The 26,674-nt window shown below is 36.1% G+C and overlaps 1 protein-coding gene and 2 long non-coding RNA genes across 6 annotated transcripts in view; 1 reads left to right on the top strand and 2 right to left on the bottom strand.

The window, feature by feature from the left end:
• Positions 1–1,375: 1,375 nt before the first annotated feature.
• Positions 1,376–3,256, bottom strand: LOC127956132 (uncharacterized). Its single transcript, XR_008153498.1, has 2 exons — positions 3,135–3,256; positions 1,376–1,615 (listed from the first exon to the last, which is right to left on the bottom strand). It is a non-coding gene; the product is annotated as an uncharacterized LOC127956132 (long non-coding RNA).
• Positions 3,250–26,674, top strand: part of LOC127956062 (gastrula zinc finger protein XlCGF7.1) — a 148,087-nt gene continuing 124,662 nt past the window's right edge. Inside the window, exons 1-3 of one of the 4 annotated variants that reach the window (XM_052553831.1) lie at positions 3,250–3,375; positions 6,639–6,874; positions 8,306–8,400. In XM_052553831.1, coding sequence (XP_052409791.1) covers positions 6,706–6,874; positions 8,306–8,400 — 264 coding nt within the window. In that variant the 5' untranslated portion in view covers positions 3,250–3,375; positions 6,639–6,705. Of the gene's footprint in view, positions 3,376–5,549; positions 5,647–6,638; positions 6,875–8,305; positions 8,904–26,674 lie in introns of all 4 variants that reach the window. The other 3 variants (XM_052553832.1, XM_052553830.1, XM_052553829.1) reach the window with 3 other exon arrangements.
• On the bottom strand, positions 12,020–19,255 carry LOC127956118 (uncharacterized). The gene is made up of 4 exons (XR_008153484.1): positions 19,105–19,255; positions 18,715–18,976; positions 17,857–18,409; positions 12,020–12,081 (listed from the first exon to the last, which is right to left on the bottom strand). It is a non-coding gene; the product is annotated as an uncharacterized LOC127956118 (long non-coding RNA).

Consider the following 26,674-nt stretch of genomic DNA (forward strand, 5'->3'; position numbering starts at 1 on the left):
GTTGCCACTTCATGTCTACAGATGTCTATGTTATACTGATGAACTAGATCTCAATCTTTCCAAGCAATGCCTGGCTTACACTATATTTCTACAAAATGCAATACAGTGTAATAAAGAAAACACCAGATTTTACTTTCACAACGTATGTACATATTTATTTTGTAGTCTGTATGCTACTAAACATTTTCAAATAGCCTACAATGTGTTGTGTTTAGGGCTGAAAACGAGCAGGCATTCACCGGCCATAAAAACAGTACTGTGAACGGTTGGAAGCAAGTTGTTGAATATAATTTTTCTTCTTAATTAAAAAAAAATATTAAATGCCAATGTTAATGTTGCATCATTTATAATTTAAATGCTTAACCATTGTCCTTTGTGAGTTAATAATGAATGCTTTACAGGGATAGATTATATGTTTTTAAACCTTTAATCTCATTGGATTTTCTCAAGAAAAGTGCTTCAGACAATTGGACTGGAGGGGAAAGTTACACCACAACAAGCCCGGAAGAAGTGGGACAACTTAAAAAAGAAATATAAGGTATGTTTTATACATATTCTTGGTAAATACACATGCATTCTACAGCTTATAAAAAATATATATATTTAAATAGGAGGTAAAAAACCCACCAACTGGTTCAGGGTTGGACAGGGGAGAAGATACATCTGCATCATGGCCCTGATTCACCCTATGGATGAGGCTTTGGGTCAGAAGCGTTCAGTTACTCCTCCAGTACTGCTTGCCTCAATGTCCCAGGCCTGTTCCACTTGTGGTGGGCTAGGGTCTTCAAATGCCTCTCCCTTGCCCCTCAATGAAGACAGAGAACCTGAACCAAGCAGACGGAGGGGTAAGAAGAGGAGCCTCATTGAAATGTTCAGGGAGGAAATGGCCAGAGAGGAAGCCAGGGAACAAGCCAGACAAAAGGCTGCAGAAGAGAGGACCAACCGACTTCTCAATTTACTTGAGACTCTTATTAATAAAAACTAAAGTGTATATAGGTTATGTATTTAAGTTATGTTAAAATAAGTTTGTTTACTTGTGTAAGTACTGCAGTGGTTTTGTTTTGATATAAAAGATCAGCATGTTAAGATAATTTGGGAATAAACTTACTTAAATTGAGATGGTAAGGTTTTATTTTCTGAGGTTCCAATCTCAATAGGTTTAATTTATTTATGTCAAGTCCGCTTTATTTTGTACAGTGCTTTATACAATACAGATTGCGCTCAAAGATGCTTTACTTTGACAAACAGAGAATAGCTGGATAGATAATAACAAACATTCATTTTCAGTGTCGTAGAGGTCGTCTTTAGGTGACAACCTCATGGGTAAAACTTATGTACACTCCTATGAGATGAAGACACCAGTCATATCAGTAACTTTTATAAATACTGTTTATTCTACATTGACCTGTGATGTTAGTATTGAATGTGTTGAACAAGAATATAGAAAAATAATAACATAATGTCAAAGATGTTATGCAGTATGGTGCATGCCATCACAACATCTGGAACGAATGACGTGTCGACCTCCAGGGCGTGGAAGAAGATGGCCCTCCACCTGGCCTTCATGATGCCGAATGCTCGCTCTGTGCCGACTTTGACATGATGAGCATTAAACCTGTAAAGCCCCAAAAATGATCATTTAAATACAATTTAATTATAAGACACATGTAATGAAGCTTAATTTTATTTTTATCGCAATGGGCCTCTCCAAACAGGGGTAGCCTCCATCACCCAGGAGGAAGTGTCCCGGTGGTGGGTATGCCCCACTGTGATACAGGGGGCTGTGTCGGAGGACTCTGGAGTCATGGACAGAGCCAACTAAGACATCAATAAACCTGGGTCTGTGGTCACATACAGCCTGCAGCTGGATTGAGGGAAACAGTTTGCGGTTTCTGTAGTACTGGGCATGGGGTTCTCCAGGTACTTTGATACGGATGTGACATCCATCAATGGCACCCACTGACCATTGAAAAGCTGTATGCCCTGCAAGTTGCCTGAAACCCTCACCCACCTCCCTTTGTGCATCCAAGGTTTTTAGGACACTAATTACATGTGGTGTCAAATGCCCTGGACACCACAAGGTAGGAGCTTCCACTGCCCAGCCAGAAAAGGCAGACCAGTTTTTCAATGGTTGGACCCCACCCATGAATCCCCCTCCAGCAGCTGGAAAAGGGCTGTAATGGATGCATGACTTAGCCGGAAATCAGGCCATGTGTCACCCCCTTCAAAAAAGATGCGCAGGAGTGGGACTGTTTGGTTGCGGATGGAATAAACTGGCGAGTTCTGTTGGGAATAGTAAATACAGCTGAAAAACTGCTCATTAGGGAATGCATAATATGTTTAATAATTGTTTATTAAAATTTATTTTAAAATCTAACACTTGCTATTGTGTAATTTTTTTTATAATATTTGCGTAGAGGTTTTGAAAATATATACAATAATGAACTGTAATAATAAAATAAAAACGAAAAAACCTCAACTAGACAAGACATTTTGTCAGACATTTTACAGATTTTATTCAGAATAAAATCAAAAACAATTATTAATTTTGTATGGATGCCTGCACATATAGGTATAGAAGGTAATGAAGTGGTGGATCAGATAGTAAAAAAAAAATATATATATATATATATATTAAAATGTCCAGACATAGAATTTAATAGTCCAATGAGTAAATTAGAAATAAAAGGGCTAATTAAAAAAGCATTAAAAGATATGTGGCAAATTAAATGGGATGCTGAGAATAAAGGACGGCATTTATACAATATTCAAAGAACAGTTGGAAATGAGAGGAGAATTTGTGGGAATAGAAAGGAAGACCGCATAATATCTCTCCTTAGAATCGGACACACTGCACTTAACCAATCTTTACTTATAATTGGTAAACATGAGTCTGGACTTTCTGTAAAATGTGATCTTCCGGAAACAGTTGAGCATATTTGAATAAAATGTAAAGGATATGATAAGGAAAGATTACAACTTACAGAATCAATTAATATAGAAACAAATCAGATCTCACTTCAGAAAATTTTAAATAAAGATGTGGATATAGAAATGTTCACAGATTAATTAAGTATCTCAAAGATACAGAGGTCAATACTAGGATTTAAAGAATGACCACTTAGGTTAGTTACCTGTTTTTTTTGTTTGTTTTCATTACCGTCAATGCTCCACACTCCATCCTAGTAGCTGGCGGTAAATGCACCTAAAGCTGGTTTGCCAACCGCCATAAAACGTCAAAGAAGAAGAAGTCACCTACCTAAGTTCTCGGATGCAGCCTTTAGTGTACAAAGGGGACTTTTATTTTGCACTGGCGATGTGACGTCATAAAGAAGCGCTGCGCGCCTGCATCTATTGTGATTCGGCTGAAGAAAGGTTTGTGGGGTTTTAAGCTTTTAATTTAAATCAGTTCAAACTGTTCTATCACTTTACACTGTTTTACAAGCTACGTTAAATAAATGAATCGATCTCAAATATAACGGTGTAGTAATCGTTTATTTAGCGTTATGAATGTGACTATTCTTACATTAATAACAGAAAAGGTGCGTCTCATATTTCTCGTTAAGTTATACCGTGATTTAAGAATGAATTGAGAAAGAAAAGAAGTGAGAGAAACTGAGAATCCAAGTATTCTGAACAAAATCACTCGTAAAAAGATTCAGTGATTAGAATTAGCGCGCGCTTACGACCAACGAGAACAAACACGGTGTTGTATATTAATGTGATTTACGTTGTGTGTGTGTGAGTGAGTGAGTATCATGCCAATAAACTATTTTAAACTGAGATTGAGAAGCACACAAGAAAAATCAAGCCTACTTTATAGAGGTAGAATTACGTACATTAATTTGAATTCATTTTTATACATATAAAGCACGCATCCTGTCATCTAAACTTTAAAAAAAAATATAGCAAAGATAAAAAGATGAGCGGGAACGCTAAACTGAGGGGAGCAGATCAGACACCGACTTTGGTAAAGCTTTACAACAGGTGTATCTTACTTATATTCATGCTTAAGTAATGCACAGATTATCATGAGTTAATGATTACTGCATCAGCAACTAATAAACATATATAAATAATAGATTAAGTACTAAATAAATGTTTATTAGTTAAATGTGTCATCATGTGTTAATTGCCTAATAACATATTAAATTACCTAATGATGTTAATGCATATTAATAACCACAGTGAAAGCTATGTACTCCAACTTCCAGTTGTCTTCTTTTATTAATAATTAGCTTATGATTTGCAAAGATATCATGTTATGATTTTCCTTTTTGAGTCACATGACTAATGCAAAATCCATATCCACAACGACATATTTATTAATTACTAGTTAATAGTTATGTGCCTAAAAAAAAGTAAAGTCACATCAATATCTTTGCAAATCATTAGTTAATTATTAAATTCATCAGACAACTAGAAGTTGCGCCTACTGTTCTGATGTCCCAATTCACGTCATGGGAACTGTACGCGGTCCCTCGCGTACGTGTAAAAAGTGAAGTATACTTCAAGCTTTGCTCGACCCATAGCCTTTTTATGAATGGGGGTGAGAATTTGAGATGACTTTTGCTGTCATAAAATTTGCAATGATTTTGATGTAATTATATAATAAGCTGTTGTTTAACGCGCTACATGTCTGCCGTTAAGGTACTGGGTTTAGTTTCAATTCAATGTTAGTTCTAGCTGCGATTGTTTTAAGTCTGTATTTGAGAACGCAAAATTCGTCATTAGAAACTTTTATAAATCTGTTGTTATTTACAAAGAGAAGCTTCAGTGACGCACGATAATCCTTCAGAAATTATTCTAATATGCTGTTTTGCCGCTCAATAAACATTTTAGTTGCTTATATATTTTTGTGGAAATGATACCATTCAAACATTTGTAGAACATGTTAAATTTTTTTAAATTTTATTCAACCTTTAATGTTTCATTATAAAACATTTAAAATTATACCTATTTAATAAATGCATTAACAGATGTAATTAATATTTGATAAATGCAAATAAATACTGTTCATTAAACTTAATATTTATCAAAAAATCATTAAAAATATAATGTATAACCATTTCTACAAAACCTGAAGCAGCAAAATTTATTATAATTACTGATAATAATCAGACATTTTTCTTGAGTCAAATCAATTGTAATGATTTCTATAAGATGTGGTGCTGAAAACTGGAGTAATGATAAATAATTGTCTGCTATGTATCACAGGAATACCACTACATTTTATAATATATTAAAATTGAGAACTTTTTTTTTTATTTGAAATTAGGGATGCATGATATATAGGCCACCATATCGATATCGGCCGATAAATGTTAATTTTTCTGTTATCGCTATCGAACCGATAAGAGAATTCAGCCGATAAATAATGCATTATTTCCCTGCAGAGACACTTCAGATGTTCACTTGTAATATAATTGGAAATACAATGAAAAGGAAAATACAGCGAACTGCAACATGTGAAGGGAAAGTCTGTCATATAATGAGATTATTAGCTACTGTAAAATAATGTAACAAATCTTTGTTCGCCTGTGTTCTAGCGCATTGTTAAGAGAAGAGTGCATCCACAATGGATTCACACCATTAGCACTGTTAAGTGCATATAACATTTTCCTCACAGACTGCGAGTGACCGCATGTAAGTTATGCAGTGATGCACTATGAAATTGTTGCAAAGCAAACTAATTGTAATATTAATTTAATAATAAAAGTAACCTAATAATAGCCAGAAAATAACAGGCCTATATTAATTGGTAATGCCAAATACTCTTAAAAATTACAATATTTAATGATTTTGACAATGTCTGGCTATAATCCTTACATGCTGGACCTATTTCAACACACTCCATCGTCATATTCCCTTATATTTTTTTTATATGCAAGTAATTTTGTCCAGTAACTTGTTTCCATTATTTAAGCATAGTTTTATTTATTTGTAAGTCTGCTCTATGTTTGAGTTATGTTGAAATGTTTAATGCCTTTTAATGGTGAGACTTTTTTGGTAATCAGACTCTTTAAAAATTATGTTAAAATGTGGATTTAGATTTTTCGGCCATCACATTGGCTTTCATATTTAAGGAATTATCGGTTATCTTATCGGCCAATATGTTCATATGGGTGCATCCCCATTTGTAATAATATTTCACAATTTTACTTTATTTTGATTAAATAAATTCAGACTTGATGAGAAGATATTATTAAAAAAATTGATATTTTTCCAAGCTTTTGGCAGGTACTTAATAAAAACAATTGAAATAAGTGCTGGGGCATGGCTTGTGGGCGTGGTCAGATTTCCCTTTTTTTTGTCTCTAGCTGATCACATGCCTGCACCGTATTGTAAATTGTTACCACAAAATGCGTAATGACAACTTTTACAAACCAGCTGCAAATAGTTTTATGAAAGTGGAATATTTATTATTATGTATAAAAAAAGAAAACCAAATATAAATCACAAATACCCAACTATTAACTATATATTTAAAACGGGTCATTTAAGTCCATTAACTATCTCTCTGACTGACTCCCACACCAGTGCACTGATTAACTAGTGATCTGATTGAGACGCACCATAGATTTAGCTTACATTTATTTTAGAGATTATTTTACTTTAATTATTTTCTTCTTAAACAGGATAAAGTGTCCAAGCACACAGAATAATTGCTGAAGTTGCTGAGATCCACATGACACTTCTATAAAGATGGCTTTAATTAAAGTTGAGAGTGAAGACATGAAGATTGAAGAGATATTCAGTCTCAATCATGAAGATACTGAGGAACAAACACAGATGGAGTTTATTAAAGAGGAAAGTGAAGACATGAAGGTTGGAGTATTCACTCTGAAACATGAAGATACTGAGGAACAAACAGGTTAGTTTTCATTCTCAAATCTGAACTCAATTATTTGATCCTTATTTAAATGTCCAGCTCTACAGAAATGAATGCTATTTATGAAGAATGTCACAGACGTGTTGAGGTCACATAACCAGACAAATACTAACAGTGCCTTCTGGTGCAGCCGAGATCATGATTTCACTCCTCTGCATTTGTTATATTTTTTCTGTTACATTAAAAATAGCACTTAATTATGCAAAAGTATTTTAATCTTTTTTTTTTTTTTTGCACATAGTGAATCTTGAAATGTAAGTGATTACATTTGGCCTTCTGCATGCTGTCTATATTTGTTAATTTAAAGGTATTTAGTGAGCAAATAAAACTACTTTAAGGCTACATCTACATTAATCTGGATACACATGAAAATGGCTTTTTCCACTTTAAAACACTCTCCATCCTTACTTGAGTTTTCAAACATTTTCTAAATGTTTCTCACCCACACTGAAACATCAGAAAGTGTTAATTTCAGTTTTCTCTGCATGCATAAAGCCTCAAATATATCATTGAGACAATACAGACAGAAAAGAGATTTTAAGATTTTATGCTATTCTTCTGGTAGGATCATTTTGGTTTCCAAAATATCTCACCATTTGCCTCCCTCTCAATCACCATTATATGTTTGATCTAAAGGGAAGAAGCGACAATGACATTTGTGTTTACCAATTCTAATAAACCATTGCCTGTCTGAGAGATATAAGCTTAGCCACTTGAGGACAGTTCCTGTAATGCCTGCCGCAGAAAAACGAGACTCGAGTATAAAATGGCAAACAGTATCAAAATCTGTGCTCAGGTCCAAGAGTACTAGAAGACTAACACCACCAGTATCGGATTCAAGGAGCAGGTGGTTCACTACTCTTGTATGGTTCATGAGAATCATATTCTTTTGCAGCCTTAATGTGCATTCATACCAGATGCGACTCGCAAAAATAAATTGCGCTATTCGCGTGTAGTTGGACGCTTGAACATTTTGAGTTTGTTGTCTTCATTCACGCTTGAAATTAACTTCACAACAGACGTGAATTTCAAGCGTGTCAATTGTTTGAATCTCAATTTAATAATCGAATATTCGGATTCAGCCCTAAATAGTGCATGACGATTAGTAACAACACCTAACCAAGAGTGCTGTTTTCCTAAATATCCACATGATTCCAACTGTGACTTACATTTTAGAGATAAAATTGACCGATGAAAGTAGTTCCAAAGAAAGATCACAGAAGAGTAAGTTGCTTATGTATATGTCATAAGATTATCTAAGTTTTTCAATGAATTGTATAATGGCCAGCTTTAATTCTGTTGGACACTGTATAGGATCTAGCATACATGGATAACATAAATACATGTTTGGATGTTGATTGCTTTGAGCCATTAAACTGGGGTTAACTTTTATGTTTGTTTTTCCCACCCTAGACCTAATGGCACCGAAAGAGGAGAGGGAAGTATTGAATGAAAATGAAGAGAAAGATCAGAATGATAATCTTCATGATTTCACAATTGAAGAAAGATCTTCTTTCTTACAGTCTGAAATGACTTCCACACGAAAAGGAGCTCAAGAGACAGGAACTAAGGGTAACTTCACTTGCTTTCAGTGTGGAAAGACTTTTAGTCATAAAGGAAAATTTAACAGGCATTTGACAGTTCACTCTGGAAAGAAGCCTTTCAAATGTAATGAGTGCGGGAAAAGTTTCAGTGAAAAAGGAAACCTTAAAACGCACATGAGAATTCACGACAGAGAGAAACCCTTCATCTGCAAACAGTGTGGAAGACGTTTTAAAAAAAAAGGAACCCTTGATTACCACATTCTAGTTCACACTGGAAAGAAGCCCTTCATCTGCCCTCTGTGTAGAACATTTTTCAAGCGTGAACGAAACCTTAAATCTCACATGAAAGTTCACACTGAAGAGAAGCTTTACAAATGCCCACAGTGTGAAAAGAGTTTCAAGCTAAAACGATACCTTGAAGCCCACGTGAGAAGAATTCACACTGGAGAGATGCTTTAACTGTGAAGGTAACCTTCAGTACCACATGAAGATTTACTCCAGAGGGACCTGTTTGAATGTCATCAGTGTGGAATGAGTTTAACAGACAAGAAAACCCTAGGAATCATTCTGTGACATCGTAGAGAGAAGCATGTCATGTGCCATCACTGTGGAAAGACTTCCAGAAACAAAGCAAGTCTTGAGTTTCACATAAGCTGGATAATTGCATACCATCTTCTGTAGAGCTGCTTTACAGCCGAATCGTGTAACATTGACAGTGGTACCTAACTCATTTCAGTCAAAACTAAACTGGTTCTAATTGAATAACTTGATTGCCGTTTACAGCTGAATTTATGTAATTTCAAACTGATGAACTTCACTGTTGTTTTGTTATTTTCCTTGATTATTTTCCTGTATCTCTTTAAGTGCTTTGACAGTCTGCATTATAAAGACCATTATTCAAATAAAGCTGACTTGACACCAAAGCTCCAGTATGCGATTTGACCACAAGAGGGCGCATTTCCAACAACAACAAAGGCGAAGCTTGATGACACTATGAAGCAGGTGACGATGGGAGATGTCTTTTTTTAATCCGTTTTCACCATAGCAATGTATCTAAATTGGATAAACGAATCATGATCACGGATGAGGTAATTTATTCGTTTTTGTATTGCCTGTATATCTGATCGTATTATTTTATGTCATCATAATTAATGAACTGCAAGGAACGTGAAATGTTATACTATATTATCCCGTTACAGCTTACAGCTATTTGTTAAATTATTTGTTGGGTTAATGTTGTGCATTGTTACGTGTTTATGGTTAATGCCGTTGTTGTTTAACGTGCTCAAACCAATCGTTCTAAAAGTAAATTTTGAACGAACATTTGCAAGTAATGACTAAATATATTTTTAACAACACATATCCGATTGTATTTAATTGTACTGCCATAATCTCGGTCACCACACGTGATAAAAATCCTTACCTTAGTACAAAGAGCAATATAACTTTGTTTATAAGTGCTATTATTGACAGTTGCATGTGTTGCAGGGAAACACAGATACATCCTCACTGGAATTATCAAATCCAGATGAGACCTGGGCCATCTTTACTGTAACTGTTACGTTAATTGTACAATAACAAAATAAATAATTGATTTGCTTACCTGTCTATCAATACACTCGTGAGAGCAGAGTCTCTGTCAAGTCCAAGATTTTCGCGCAGCTCTCTCCATCTCGTAAATGCCTGGCCGATATTTATCCTGGTTTTATTCCTCCGTTTGTCACACAGTCTGCGTGTATCCGAATATGGACGCTTATGTTTTACTGGCACTTCAATACTCACCAAAGAGTAATCGTGATCCATAACGACGACAACCAAACCATACGCGCGGTTATAACATAACCACCACTTCCGCATTTGACCATGTGATATTCTGGTGTGGTGGAACATCACATGGTCTACACCGGAAACAAAGTATAGAGCGGACATTGCATCACTGACAGGCGACATTTCTTTTCCGGGACGACCAGTTATTTAAAATCGGAATTTCTCGTTTTTTTGTATTCGTCATCCTAAAAATTTGTCACACACAGTTGATGAGCTTGACAATTGCCATTCTGGATTTTGTCATTTTAACTTTCAACGTTTAAATATATCAGATGAATTTTAAGCTTCAAGTCTTTGCATTCAGATCCAGCTAATCAAGTCATTCAGGGTTATTTAAAAACTACAGGTACACTCTTAAACCTTTTTGTCGGCATGGTTTTATAAAGAACCTTTAACATATGAAAATCCTTTCTGTTTCACAAATGATTCGTTGTGGTGAATGAAGATACTTTGGATTATAAAAAGGCAAGAAAGAGATGGTTCTTTAAAAAAACCACTGACTGAATGGTTTTTGTGGAGCCAAAAATGGTACTTCTATGGCATCACTGTGCACCTATATTTTTAATAATGTATGTGTGTTGGAGCATAGTTTGAGTCTTCCATCCCTGGTGTAGTGTATCAGGAGGAAAGCTCGTAATTGGATGGAAGTAAATCAGGGAATCATGCAAAATACTGCTACAATTACTACCAGAGTATTCTCAAAGTGTCACATTTTTGAATGTTTGTGACGCTCTGTAAAAACCCTGATAAAGACATTTTTGTGATTCACTGTTTTCTACATAAAATCATCCTACATAATGTAAAGAATCTTCTGTGAATATATAACCTTGACATTGTTAATATTGAGTTAGAAAATGGAGGATTTGCTTAATTATGGACGTATAAAATCACGTTTTTGAGAAATTCCAATTTAAAGATAAGTTTTGTAAATCGGATATTTGTATTTTGATACACATGTTCAAGAAGCATAATAATAATAATAATAAATAAACATAAATAATAATAAAACAATGAAATGAATGGAGAGACCACAAGAGTTTGAGTGTAGCAACAGCTACCAAGTCAATTCACTGAAATAGCCTGTATAACTTACTAGTAAAATAAAATGTCAGTAGAAATGTCTCTTCTACTTCAAACTCATCAGCAGACTGGGTGTTTTATGTCTTAAACCAGAAGTATTTTCTTCTCAACCCTCTTGAGCCAATCGTGTCATACAGTAGGTCCCTCCACTGTGATCATCAGGAGAAGAGCTCTACATTCATCTAGATCTCAGCATTGCTACTCACCCCTTGACCAACACCAGTGTCGGCTCCATGTAGGGGAAATCCCTTTTCATATCATGCATTTCTTTTAAAAGAATGATGTCTTGATGTGGTCTAATTGTCAATACATTTGTTTGATCAGTCTTTAGGCCTCTAATGAGTAATTAAGCAATAAAGAAGCATTTGGCATATTTTCACTTATATTTTTGTGAAAGAACACAAATAAACTACAAATAACATTAGCAGAAGTTTTTTACTTTTCCATACGTAAATTAATTAAAAACAATATTAGGATGAAGTGATCGAGACAAAAGAAACAGCACATTTGAGCATATTTATATGTGGAATTTGTCTAACTTTACAAGTGTTTTTTTATTATTATTAAAATTTAGGTTAGCATATATAGTTTAATCAGTGCTCTCAAGTTTTATAAAAAATTTGGAGTGAGGTTACATTTGTTAGGGGAGGAGCCACTCAAATATTTGAAACTGGCCCCAGCTCTCTGTGAACTCGCGGGTCCTGAGCCGGCCTAAATACCGGTTCCCCACGCCAATCACTGCAACGAGAGCCAGGTGTTAATCATTTTTCACTTGCCCAACTTACCACAGCTTGTCTCCTCACTCGCTCTCCCGTCGCAGACCTCACAGAACCACGCCTCCCCTGATTTTAAGCTTCTAGAATTGAACAGTATTTGTCTCTTAATTAAAAGACAAATGTAGATTTATTGTGAAAGTCTTGATCTGGAGAGTAGCCTATATCACAGATTTTGGAAATATTTAAAGGGATAGTTCACCCAAAAATCATAATTATGTCATTAATAACTCAACCTCATGTCGTTCCAGTAAGACCTCCATTTATCTTCGGAATACAGTTTAAGATATTTTAGATTTAGTGCGAGAGCTCTCAGTGCCTCCATTGAAACTGTGTGTACGGTATACTGTCCATGTCCAGAAAGGTAAGAAAAACATCATCAAAGTAGTCCATGTGACATCAGAGGGTCAAAAATAGCAAAAACTATGACTTTATTCAGCATTGTCTTTTCTTCCGTGTCTGTTGTGAGAGAGTTCAAATCAAAGCAGTTTGTCATATCCGGTTCGTGAATGAATCATATGATGTAACCAGATCTTTTTGAACCAGTTCACCAAATCGAACTGAATCGTTTGAAATGGTTCACGTCTCCAATAAGAATTAATCCACAAATGACCTTTTAAAATTTTTCCATCTGAGTTTAAACCTACCAATATCCCGGAGTAATTCATGTATTCAATCAGTCCACTGACTGTAAATCAAACATTTGCAGCCATAATTAAATAAACAATGTTAAATAAAACTTAAAAAAAAAAAAAAATTCAAAGACGCTCTTTGAAAGGTAGTATATGTCTACTGAGCGGCTTCATCACTCTGTCTCCTCTCCAACAGTAAGCTGGTGTGTGGTGGGTGTTCTGGCGCAATATGGCTGCCGTCGCATCATCCAGGTGGATGCTGCACACTGGTGGTGGATGAGGAAATACCCCCCCGTCTATGTAAAGCGCTTTGTGTCTAGAAAAGCGCTATATAAATGTAAGGAATTATTATTATTATTATATGTCCCGCTGACAATCTCGAAATCATGTCTACTCTAGCCTACCAACTAAAACCACAGATTTCAAGTCTTGGTGACCCCCCCCCCCCCCCCCCCCAAAAAAAATCATATATAAATATAGCTTAATGTGCTTTGTTAATATAGAATAGTAAAGACACATTTTTGTAACCCTATTCCTCGTTGGGAAACCAGAAGAACTGCAAGTATGGTGATTGATTTATACATGTTGAAAGAAGTTCAATGGCGCATCTCTTGTGGGAATTGTAGTTTATACAGTTTTTTTGTCCAACTGCTTACACAAAATCTTTTTTATTTCACACGATTTTTTAAAACCTCTCATTCAAAGTGCAAAACTACACGCCACATCTGCAAAACAATAAACTATTTCTCAGCCTTTGATTCAGTTTTCAATTGCATAAAACACTTTTTTTCAAAACACTACACACAATTTTGTGTGTGCAGTTTTGGAAAAGTTTTGAAAAAAGGTGAAATAGTTTTGAAAATGTGTGCAAGCAGTTGGAAAAAAATCTCTAAATAGTGTACATTGGAGATGGCCCTGATGGTTGTTCTACGACTACAATAACAGTCAAATATACTCAATGACCTGATAGCTTTGCAATTTTTTTAATCTTGATCATTTAAATATAGTATAATGTATGTTTCAACTGTAGGAGATTGTTGATGTACACTCACCTAAAGGATTATTAGGAACACCTGTTCAATTTCTCATTAATGCAATTATCTAATCTTTTCACATGGCAGTTGCTTCAATGCATTTATGGGTGTAGTCCTGGTCATGACAATCTCCTGAACTCCAAACTGAATGTCAGAATGGGAAAGAAAGGTGATTTAACCTGTTAGCCTGCACCCCGGCGCTTTCGTCCTGAAAGCCCCTAAACTCGCACGTGTCAGTGTTTACGAATAGATTAAATCAAACGGGACAAATTTAATCTTGACAAACGATGTATCATTTTAAAGATCTAAGCCTCAAGCATCAACGACAGATTGCTGTTTTTCTCGTGACGTGCTCTGACGCACGTCAGCTGATGGAGGCAGAACTTATAGCGATTGCCTTTTCTTTTTTTTTTTTACACTTTTTATATATGTGAGAGTGTGTTTTATGTTGAATGTGAATGTATCTGCATGATTACCATCTGTTTGAGTGCAAATCAACCCATATCAGCTCACTATTACTGTATGATCATGGCTATCAAAGTGAACGAGTCTATATGAATAGAGAGAGTGGATTATTTACTTTATGGCTCATTTGTGTTATTACCATCTGTATACGTGGCCATCAGCACATCTGCACTTATTTGCATCGTATTGTAGAAGCCTTCAATACTATTGGGAAATATATTTTCTTAAATTTGGGGGGTGGGGGGTCATAGTCTCAGAAAACTATTTGCAGGAGTCTCATTTCTCATTTCTAAATCGCTCCAGGACTCATTTCATGTATTTTTATATAAAAAATATATATATATATTTAAGTGTGGTAAAAAATGCATGGTTTTATAAAGAACCTTTAACATATGAAAAACCTTTCTGTTTCACAAATGATTCGTTGTGGTGAATGAAGGTACTTCGGATTATAAAAAGGCAAGAAAGAGATGGTTCTTTAAAAAAACACTGACTGAATGGTTTTTGTGGAGCCAAAAAATGGTTATTATTGGTTATTATAAAACATTTTCAAGGCACTTCAGTGTCTATAACTTGTAATATTTTTGAGCATTATCAAGTCAAGTTAGGTAGAGCACTTTCAGCTGTGAGTTTCATAATGGGGGGGTGCTGGCTAACAGGGAAAGCAATTTTGAGCATGGCATGGTTGTTGGTGCCAGACCGGCCGGTCTGAGTATTTCACAATCTGCTCAGTTACTGGGATTTTCACGCACAACCATTTCTAGGGTTTACAAAGAATGGTGTGAAAAGGGAAAAACATCCAGTATGCAGCAGTCCTTTGGGCGAAAATGCCTTGTTGATGCTAGATGTCAGAGGAGAATTATAATAAGATTGTTTCATAAGGCCAAATAACTTAAATTGAGTAAAATGATATCACCTATTCAAATCTACATAGCAAGATGATTGGCACTTTTATGTGTATCGCTGAAATGGGACCAGGCTAGCTTCTGTATAAAACAACTTAAAGCAACATGGCTCACTGAGGTGACTTTATGGAGGGAGGCCCAAAGCAGCATATATACACATACTAGCATAGCATGTCTGATAGCTGTCTTAACAGTTTTCTTCTTCACTACAGTTGTGCTGAAATAACACATTTTGTTACCTGCTGACCAGCAAGGTTTTCTATGTTGATTGATATGGAGATGATAATAATAAGATTAATCTTGATGTCATACTAACCACGTTTAACACATCAGGACACAAATTTCAATCTTCAAATTATTTTGTTCATTTACGCTTTCAAGTAACAGCCATAGTACAACAAATCTGCACCTCTTTCAAGCAAATGTGAATCTTTATAGCCTTACTGACTTGTTACCATAGCTACAGCATAGCTGCCAACTCTCATGCATTCAGTGTGAGACTCACGCAATCGACCCAATTCTCACGCTCTCACGCTACACCCCCATATTCTCATGCATACTCGTGCAGGCAAGGAAAAAAAAATTGCGCCACATGATTTCGCAAAGCAACGCACAGAGAGACAAGAATGAAAGTTTAGTGATTTATTTATTTATTTATTTATTTTTTGACAAATGCGAGGGAAATACTTTATTCCCATAAACTGTGTAGAAAGCCGTTTTCCCTTCTGCACCTTGTGAATTGTGAACGCAGGTAGAGGACTGCATTGGGTTTGGGGACCCCCGGGACCCAACGCAAATCTCGCAGGAGCGGGCAGTTTTACGTTTGCTGTGGGCGGGAGTGGGCGGTCATAAAATTTCGCGAGAGACCCGCAGGGAACGGTGGTGTGTAGTAGTAATTGAGTCAACACAAGAAGTCGAGAAGAAAATTAAAGCTGCTGTTTACTTAAGGCAAAGTAAGGCAAGTCAAACATCTGGAAACAAACAAAATGTGTTTTATTTTGAGCATTGCCAGAGCATGTGAAAGGATCGGAGTGCTAAAATTTCCTGAAGAGTGCTGAGCGCTTTCTGGAGATTCTGCTCTGCTCGCTCAACCCAGTCAATAATCTATGCGTTTTTTAAGTGCATTTTATCTTGTGTGCTTTTCACAGGCTTTATAATCTAGGTGTATTTTGTAAAGATCTACGCACATTAAATCTCGTGTGTGTGTGTTTGTGTTTTAATGAGCCTGTTTTGAATGTTCTATTGCAAAACAACAGCTGCTATTTTCACTGAAATAAACTTAAAGTGAACGAAAATCAAATACACTTCTTCAGTGTTTGCATTTCAGGTAGGCGGTTTGCTAAGATTTGATTATTATACTTAAAACATTTTAATTAGCCTAATACAATTAATAAATTTAGGAAGAATGTAAGAATTTCGCTTTGAAAAATTGCTATTTATCAGCGTGCATTATTTTAGACAATTAACAAAGAACTTCTACATAAAATGTATCTAGGAGACCTAATTGTTTAATACTATATATATATATATATATATATATATATATATATATATATATATATATATATATATATATAGTATTATGTTTTTTCTTTTGTTAAAATTATATCTAGCTTATTTTCAAAGTTCTCTAAAAGTAAACAAAGTGTTCAGTTAATTTTAAAGTTATTTATGTTTGGTGCATGTATGCAGTAGGCCTAGCCTGTGTTTAAAAAATGAGGTGCCGCTTTTGGTTTTGTTTTAACGGTTTAATTTTATTTTTTTATAATGCTAATAAAAATACCCAATGTTTTTGCCATGTGTGGTGCTTTGGTTTAGCATCGGTTACTTCATATTATTTAAATGCAATCATGTTTAAAATAGGTTATTCTGGATTTTAACTTGAACGAATATTTAATCTGAGTAGCCTACCTGTTTGTGTACATTTAAAGTCCGCGGGAGCAGGCGGGGAGCGTGCGGGTGCGGGTTTAAGAAAACAGTCCCGCGCAAGGCTCTAAATGCAGGCAGGTCAGTGAGTTACAGGGTGCTCCGTTTCTCCATCCAGTTAAGGCTAGTAATTAATAGGCCTGTGCTGTTATATAGTTTACATATGATTAAGTTAGCATTAGCAGAGTTGTTTGTTTTGCAGCACTGAGCAGTTATTTTACATAACTTCATCATAACAAAACAGTACAAAAGCATTTCCAGATGACAAATATTTGGAAATGCCTAGTAGTTAATGTTAATTATTGTTTTCTAAAAACATAATGTCAAGCCAAAGACATCCCATATTAAAAAGATTTTATTTATATCAATCACAACTCATCAATCATGTCCAGATATTTGACTGGTGGTGGTGTCAGTATGGATGCTAATCCTATTTCTGTAAAATGTTTGTGAAAATAAAATGTAAATCCCCCAAGAAATTCTGTACATATACCAAATACTTTGACAGTCAATATATACTTAATACACTTCTGCCAATGCAAAGATTTGGTGTTTGTATTTTGTTCCACACCAAGCCACGCCCCTCCATAAGCCCCTTAGCCTCATTCTAAGATGAACTCAAAAGTTGGCAGCCCTGCTACAGTTACAACTTTAATCCCTATTTCATGTTCAAAGGACCTCGGCAAAGAGAGCAATAACCGTTCTACTCCATCCAAGTTCTGTGACTGATGTGTTTTTTTTTAACACATTACATGGACAGGGTTTTAATTAAACTTACCCTCCTTAGCCAACTTGTTCTTGAGAACCATTGCCAGGCTCTGCAACCACGTGCAGTGTTGTGCCATCTCCAAAACCAAAACTCGTTTCCTCATACAGTCACCTCGTTTACATCACTTGGTTGTGCACTCGTTTCTTGATTGAAATGTTTGCTAAGAATCAATAACAGTTATATGTATACATGAGACAATCTTGCATAATCACTACAAACATTTACTTTTTTATCAAACTGATACATAAGAAATCTGAAAATACACCAATAAACTACATGAATATTACAACACTCAATGTAACATGCATGCCTTAGTTCAATATACTCTATAAAGCAGAACTGAAAATAAATTCCTGTGAAGCATCTAAAAACAGACATATCACTGCCATGAACCTCCCACGGCCATATTTGAGAAACGGTACTCTCTCCAGTTAGGGAATGCTCCACCACAGCTACGTCAATGGTTGTTGCCGATTCTAGTACAAGATCATTGTATTTCTGTATCTCCTGAAGATATCTATCGCTAGCTTCCTTCGAAGGCGTTGGCGAAACTTGCTGCTGTCTAGAAAGACATGAAGTACAGAGGCAGAGGTTTTTGACAGAACTCTTAAGCAAGAAAGAAATGATAGCACCAAAAATGTTTAAAACAAAGTTGCAGTTTGGAAAGATAGAGGTGAGGGAAGCTGGTTGCAATCGTCAAATCTCAATGATCGATACCACTAAATCCTACAGACTGGTCATTTAAAGAACAGAATTCAATGATTGAGCTCAACTGTGCTACTACATTATTACTAAGTCCTACTAATTCCATGTTGGTGGAGTAGGATGCATACAGTAGCTTGAACCTATTATATTGTAGAGTTATACCATTCTGACGGTAGAGGGTTCGCTTCCGGTGCCTCACACAAGGTACAGCCCCTCAATTGATTGCTGAATTCCTCTGTGTGTTGTGCCTTGACTGGCACGAGATGTATCAGGTGTCTCTGTAGAAGAAATAGTGAAAGCAAATCCACTTTTAAAACAACACAGAACCGTCTATCTGTTTGAATTTTATGTAAAACCTTTTAATCACACTTACTTAAACTTGGTATGTGCACTTCCTGCAAGGAACTGGAATATTCTAATAAACCTGACATAAATGTGGCATCACATTAGATGATGATCCGCCTACTATTTTTTGCTGCTCTTTAATATCAAACATAAAATGTAGATTGTAGAAAGGGATGTTTGTTGTTTCTTTTATCTGGTCATGCTTACCACCAGCTGCCCATTCCTTTACATCAGATAGCCACTGACACCACTTCATCTGTGCAATCTAGCTGTTTTTAGGTCAGCTATCCTTGCAGTCTCATCATGGAGTCTCTGACAATTCTGATGAACAGTGTTATACGATAATCAGGATTACAACTGTGTATGATTAACAACAGGCCAAGTAAACACAACAAAAGGACACACAAAACAATTAATAACAGACTTACCTTCACATATCTTGTGGAAAGTGCCTGATGTTAAAGAGATTTTTTTTACTCGTTCCACCCCATTGCATGCAATGTAAGCATGTCCACCCTTGCTGTTTAAAGCAAATAATGAGGTTATGATGATCAATCAAAAAAAAAGTATACAAGAATATTGCAAACTTGGATCACCTGCTTTGGACTAGTGCTGTCAAAATTAGCGCGTTAACGCATTCGATTAATTTGAAATATTTAACGCGTTAAAATAAAATAACGCAATTAACGCGGTTGCAGTTTTTTTATTTCCAGTTGTGGCCTATGTGTGTTCAACGTGCAAAGAAATATGGATAAGACCAAGGAAGGACTTTTAGACGGAAAGTTTCAGTATAAAACTCTGCCTGATTACTCTTCAGTGTGCCACAAGAAACATTATGACTGTATGACTGTAACAGTGCGTAAATCAGACCTTTCTGTAACGCTAACGTTAATAAGCTTAAACGAAAATAAAGAAATAATTGTGTAGCGGAGTATTTTTTGTACACAGTGCCGCGAACTGTCAATCACTCCTGTACGCGTGCATCACTGTCCTCCTCGCAGCTGCAGCAACTTGCGCTCTCTCTCTTCATCAAGCTTTAAAACAAAAAGGGGACAAAAAGATCATATTGTCTTTGTGCATAGGCTATAGATTAATTAGATAAATGAATATCTAAATTTGTGCCTTGCCGTCTACGGTATTTTTTTAGAACTTAGAAAAAAGATGCTGCAGCCAATGAGCAGCCAGCGGGGGCTGCAGGACGACTCAACCTCCGCAGACAGTTTTTAATGTTTATCAGACAATAAATACTCAAGATTTTGCTTTAGTATAACTCACAACGAGTTTCACACACCTTCTCCGGCCACGTTGAGTTGTTGACACTTAACAGTGGGAAAAGCGACACATGCGCTATTCACTTGTATTATTTAAGGGTGAATGGGTAATGTAGTTTCTGCTCTGGGTGGGATGAATTAGGAAGCTTGCATTGTGAAGGGCGCTCTGAAAATCGGCAGTGCAGGTAAAAGATTAAAACCTCTATTAAAACAGATGTCCAAATGAGCGTACAGGTACGCTACAAGCACGTTCTGGGCGCACGGAGAGGTGGCGGTACGCTCAAGAGCTATATTTGGAAGTGGCGGTACTGAGTACTGGTGCTTACTGGCCCACTTAAAGCACTGGCAATGACTATACTTTGGAATTTTTTTGCAGTCCACTTAGAATTCAACATGGAAATCATTTTTGTTTTTTATTGGCATTGATTGTTTTGAAATTCAAATGGTACTTACATGCCTGTGTTTTTATTTCTGTAATAAATATGGCTTTCAAGCCAACAGTTAATTTGGAGGATATTGATGGTTTATTGCAGGTATGTTGTTTACATGAGAAAATCTGTGTTACAAGTTAAACAAAAATTCCAATAAACAATCATATTTTGAATTTAAATAGTTTCTTTGTCTTGAGTTTACATTAATTATTTACATTTTACATTTACATATCCAAAAAGTTTCAGTCTTTTAATTGCGATTAATCGCGATTAATCGCGATTAATTTTAAAAAATTGTGCGATTAGTTAATTTTTTTTAATCGATTGACAGCACTACTTTGGACATGTATTTGGTCGTCAGGGCACAACGTGAAAGGTAACGGTTCACTTGCTCCACCTCCTCACCGGCGGTTGTCCCTGCTCCTTCCTGGTTCCTGCCACTCCAATTAATCTTTATTAAAGAGTGAAAGAAATTAAATGTAATTTAATTAATGTAGCCCAATATCACAAAACACAATCTGCATCGAAGGGCATTACAATCCATGCAAGAAATGGTTATGCAAAAAGACAAGATAATGTTGTGTAGCTTAACTTCAATTTCATATTAATAATGTGCTTGTAAATATTACAAATGAACATATGATGGCAAAATATTACACACACCTCACATTTAGTAGCATGGGTTCGAGCATGCAGTACACTGAGAAAGGGTTTCATAGTGGTCAGCTCCTGAAGAGCAGGAAGGACACTAGCAACTTTCTCCAGGTATGGCCAGTATTTGTGTGCCAAGTCCATTGCGAAGAATTGTCCTTTTGAAGGTACAGAGAGTAGGCTAATATCTCTCCCCTGTACATATTAAGGACTTTCAAAAGGAACCCATTGCGACACGCAGCAACCCCCATCCCCTCTTCATCCAATTTTGAAGCCCTCCTTGAAGTTTCCCTCACTGCTGTCCATTGGGAGTCCCCACATGTGCCTCTTCCCTGTGTCTATGACACACTAAACAAACATGACAAATCAAATTAAAGCAATGGTGTCATTTAATATATGGCATTTATTCTCTCAATTTGATTTTGTAATTGGTAGGCAGAAGTAATTGAAGTGGGGGTTACAGTTATTATTGTAACAACTATTTTGTCACTACAGCAGAGCTGGTCTTCCTCAAATGATGCATATGAAAGCTCTAAAAAGCTGCGCTGCAGTTCATCGCCGTTGATGGGTCCAGACTAGAAAATATATAGAATGAAATATTGTTTGTGATATAGTCTTATGGATTTTTTTTTAATAATAAAATGGTAATAACATTTACATTTACTTTTCCTCCACACTTAGTGCGATGCTCCAGCAGCTTTGCGAAGGCTTGTCTGGAGAATCCCGGAGATACAGTATGATCCAGTGTATAAAGTGTGGAATTGGTGACGGTGGCTGGCCAATATCCACTTCTTAAGAGGTCTTTCAAGTCAGGGGTCAATTAATTTTACAATACTTAGTTAATTCTGCACATTGTGAATGGTTGAGAGACATTGCACTAGTTCCTTTAATCCCACATTATATCATAATATTTTATAATATATACATATTTTCTAATTCACTAAATTCCACACTGCTGTGTTGACTGGACATCATGCTGGAAAGATGGTAATATTTTTTTTTTCTTTGTGAAGGACAAAAATAAAAACATATCTGTCTTTGTTTCAGTTAATAACAATATCATGTGCTATTCCATATGTTTTAACACTTCTGCAATTGTAAGCACAATGCCACAGCACACTAGTGAGAAAAACATCAAATCTACAAAAAAAAATTATTATATATATATATATATATATATATATATATATATATATATATATATATATATATATATATATATTCATTTAATTTTATTTTTTATCATTGATGGTAATTATAATCACCGGTTTGCCTGGTAACAGAGTGAAGTTTGTGCCTCCACAGGAGCAGTCTGGCATCTTCACAGTTGGACAAATGCAAGCTGTCAAAAAGGAAAACCAATCATTGCAGACACACATTGAACAGCAAAATTAAAGCTTTCATAAGAACGTACCTTGCTCATGGGTGCAATATCCATCTTCCCCTTTGATGATGCATGTGGTTGGAGGGATGGCTTCATAAAACCACGAATCAGGCATTCCCTGTTGTGGAGTGGCTGTTTTTTGTGATGCAATATATCCCAGTCCCCACAGAACCACTCCTCAGGAAGACGCTCTCTGCACCTTGGGAGAAAAGAAAACAATATTATAATATAATACATTATTTCAGGTGAATAACTCATATTAAATAATGTACACTCTATTTAAGCTATTTCACTTTTACTAGGTTTGATTTTATTGTATAGGATTTTATAGTGCCCCAATGTTTAGCACTGTCACCTCACAGCAAGAAGATCCTAGATTTACTTTTCGCATTAATGTGTTTTTCATCTGGGTATCCAAGTCTTCTCCCATCCCAAAAGACATGTATCTTCTCCCATCCCAAAAGACACGTCACCTACCCTGCGTAATTGAAGTTTGGTATTAATGAAAACCAACCTTAATAACAGCAGGCTTGTTTTGGATGACCAACAGCCTCTTTTGAAATAAGGCATTTTAGGTGGTATTGGTTTTGCCAGTACTCTGAGGCTTTCTGCTGCCGAAAAGACCATGATGATGCAGAGCTACTTTGAGGCTGAGCAGCAGAAGGACATGACGCCAAAATATCAGAGCCTCAAAGTAGGAAATACAAAAATAAAGTGGTAAGGTATAATGTACTGTAGATAAGAAACAATTAAAAGTAAATTGATCAGTACTAGAATGAACAATTTTTTTTTATACTGTACATGCATAAATTCATCACTATGAATTACCAAATTCCTCTTGAGGATTTAGTTTTGTTGAGGTTGCAGTAAAAGGAACCTTAACACTGGATGATAGGGAGCACTCAAATGTGGGATATATGGCTGTAAAACAACACATAGAAGAACAAGAATAAGTTAGGCTATCACGCCGCCTTCACACTGGCAGTTGAAATCCGCTCCGTAATACGCAATACTCCCCCAGTGGACGTCGTACTACACCGCTGAAAAGCTTCGGACATAGAACAAAAATGGCAGAGAGATTAGAACGATTGATATTGTCTGTATCTGAATAGCCTTTCGCAAGAGTTACATTTTTTGATCGCGGACACGATTTTTTTTGCACCGCACTCGCTCGGACCCGGTTTGTAGCCATTCACATGTGGTCTGCGAATCTACATAGGAAATGAATAACTTCCGGTCGTTTCGTAGCCATATCAGAGCCGATTTCAACTGCCAGTGTGAAGGCGGCGTCACACTCCATTCTTGTTCTTCTTTTCAACCTATATACTGAACAATTTTTGAAATCAATTTATGGATCCTTTGAATCAAGTTTATGCTTGGTGGCCATTGCAATACAGTCAGATACAGACAGACTGACAAAGATGGGTAAGACAGGTAGACAATGATAGAGCAATAGATAAAGACTGTGAGATAAAGATTAAAGAGATGGACAGAAATATAGATATTGAGAACAGAGAGGATGTAAGCTATAGAAAATAAATAGATAGAGGTTGACTCTTAAAAGTGCCGTTGGGTTTAAAAATCAGGTGTAGCTATAGGACAGGTGATGAGTTTGACAGGATCTGCAGGGAGAACAACAGAAAATGTTAATTATGTACTATTATTTTGATATAATCATTTAAAAGTGTATCCTAATAGTGAGTTTCTCATTTTATTATAAATACTTAAGATAAATAGATACATATTCACATTGTTCCTATTTCCTTTGCGACAGTTAAAAGGCACGTAATTTTTTTTTAAAGCCGTAACATGTGTCTGGGGTTCGTCATCCCAGATTTAAAGGCAGCATTATGTGCTGTATAATGTTAGATCAAGTTATAATATTGTTATTACAGTGACGTTGTGTGTGAACCACGATGATCGAAATAAAACAACATCTCTAGATAACTGGAGTTGTTAGCTTATGTTAAAGTTGGCTAGCCATTTAGCAAGCCTAATTTAACAGGTTTCTTTTCTAATAATGAGGAAACTTTGGACGGCTTTAATTTGTTGCCCTAACGTGTAAACAATGTGAATCTATAATGGCAAAGAAAGACAACAATTTGTATAGCATTTCAGCAAAACGTGATTGTTACGTAATAACTAGACTCTACGAGCCTCATAACTTACCTGGAAAGTGGTTTGAGGGCAATGAGAAATCACAGAAGAAATCACCCAATTGCAAAGCGGGCTGGCTCCGTATCCATATCAACGGAAGCTGATGATCATGGGTAATGGTATACCCAGAGTTTCTTTTGGTCTCCTCCCCCTTTTTAAACACTTCATTAATGCACACTGGAAAAATGCTCTTCTTACTAAGTGTTTTTTCTTCTTCTTTTCCACCCCCAAGTACAAATATATATAAAAAAAAAAAATAAAGATTGATTTTCTATATAAAAAAACTATATAAGATATAATATACTTAGTCTTGGGATCTAAATTAAGTAAATTTTACTTAACTGAAATTATATGCCAGCATGGTAATAAAAATAATCTTAATGCAAATGGAAAACAAGATTATTCTGAGTGTCTATTACTAAGTGCAAATCTACTGTAGCCCGGTCCTCCATCGACACATAAGGTTTCAATGTAGTGATGGGAAGTTCGATTCTTTTCGAACGGTTCGATTCAGTAAACCGTCAATCAATCAATCAATCACCATTATTTATATAGTGCTTTAAACAAAATACATTGCGTCAAAGCACTGAACAACATTCATTTGGAAAACAGTGTCTCAATAATGCAAAATGATAGTTAAGGCAGTTCATCATTGAATTCAGTGATGTCATCTGTTCAGTTTAAATAGTGTCTGTGCATTTATTTGCAATCAAGTCAATGATATCGCTGTAGATGAAGTGACCCCAACTAAGCAAGCCAGAGGCGACAGCGGCAAGGAACCGAAACTCCATCGGTGACAGAATGGAGAAAAAAACCTTGGGAGAAACCAGGCTCAGTTGGGGGGCCAGTTCTCCTCTGACCAGACGAAACCAGTAGTTCAATTCCAGGCCAGATTGTGCAGAAGAATCATCTGTTTCCTGTGGTCTTGTCCTGGTGGTCCTCTGAGACAGGGTCTTTACAGGGATCTGTATCTGGGGCTCTAGTTGTCCTGGTCTCCGCTGTCTTTCAGGGCAGTAGAGGTCCTTTCTAGGTGCTGATCCACCATCTGGTCTGGATTCGTACTGGATCCGGGTGACTGCAGTGACCCTCTGATCTGGATACAGACTGGATCTGGTGGCCACGGTGACCTCGGAACAAGAGAGAAACAGACAAATATTAGCGTAGATGCCATTCTTCTAATGATGTAGCAAGTACATAGGGTGTTATGTGAAGTGTTTCCGGTTCCGGTTTACCTAATTAATGCAGCCTAAAAATCAGCAAAAACAGATTTGGATATTAAAGCATATTAGTATGTTATGTGTATGCCAGGTTAAAGAGATGGGTCTTTAATCTAGATTTAAACTGCAAGAATGTGTCTGCCTCCCAAACATTAGGTAGGTTATTCCAGAGTTTAGGCGCCAAATAGGAAAAGTATCTGCTGCCCGCAGTTGATTTTGATATTCTAGGTATTATCAAATTTCCTGAGTTTTGAGAACGTAGCGGACGTAGAGGAGTATATTGTAAAAGGAGCTCATTCAAATACTGAGGTGCTAAACCATTCAGGGCTTTATAAGTAATAAGCAATATTTTAAAATCTATATGATGTTTGATAGGGAGCCAGTGCAGCGATGACAGGACCGGGCTAATTTGGTCATACTTTCTGGTTCTAGTAAGAACTCTAGCTGCTGCATTTTGGATTAGCTGTAGTTTGTTTACTAAGCGTGCAGAACAACCACCCAATAAAGCATTACAATAGTCTAAACTTGAAGTCATAAATGCATGGATTAACATTTCTGCATTTGACATTGAGAGCATAGGCCGTAATTTAGATATATTTTTGAGATGGAAAAATGCAGTTTAACAAATGCTAGAAACGTGGCTTTCTAAGGAAAGATTGCGATCAA

This window comes from Carassius gibelio, chromosome B4 (assembly GCF_023724105.1).
Source record: "Carassius gibelio isolate Cgi1373 ecotype wild population from Czech Republic chromosome B4, carGib1.2-hapl.c, whole genome shotgun sequence".
In the NCBI taxonomy this organism is placed as follows: Eukaryota; Metazoa; Chordata; class Actinopteri; order Cypriniformes; family Cyprinidae; genus Carassius; species Carassius gibelio.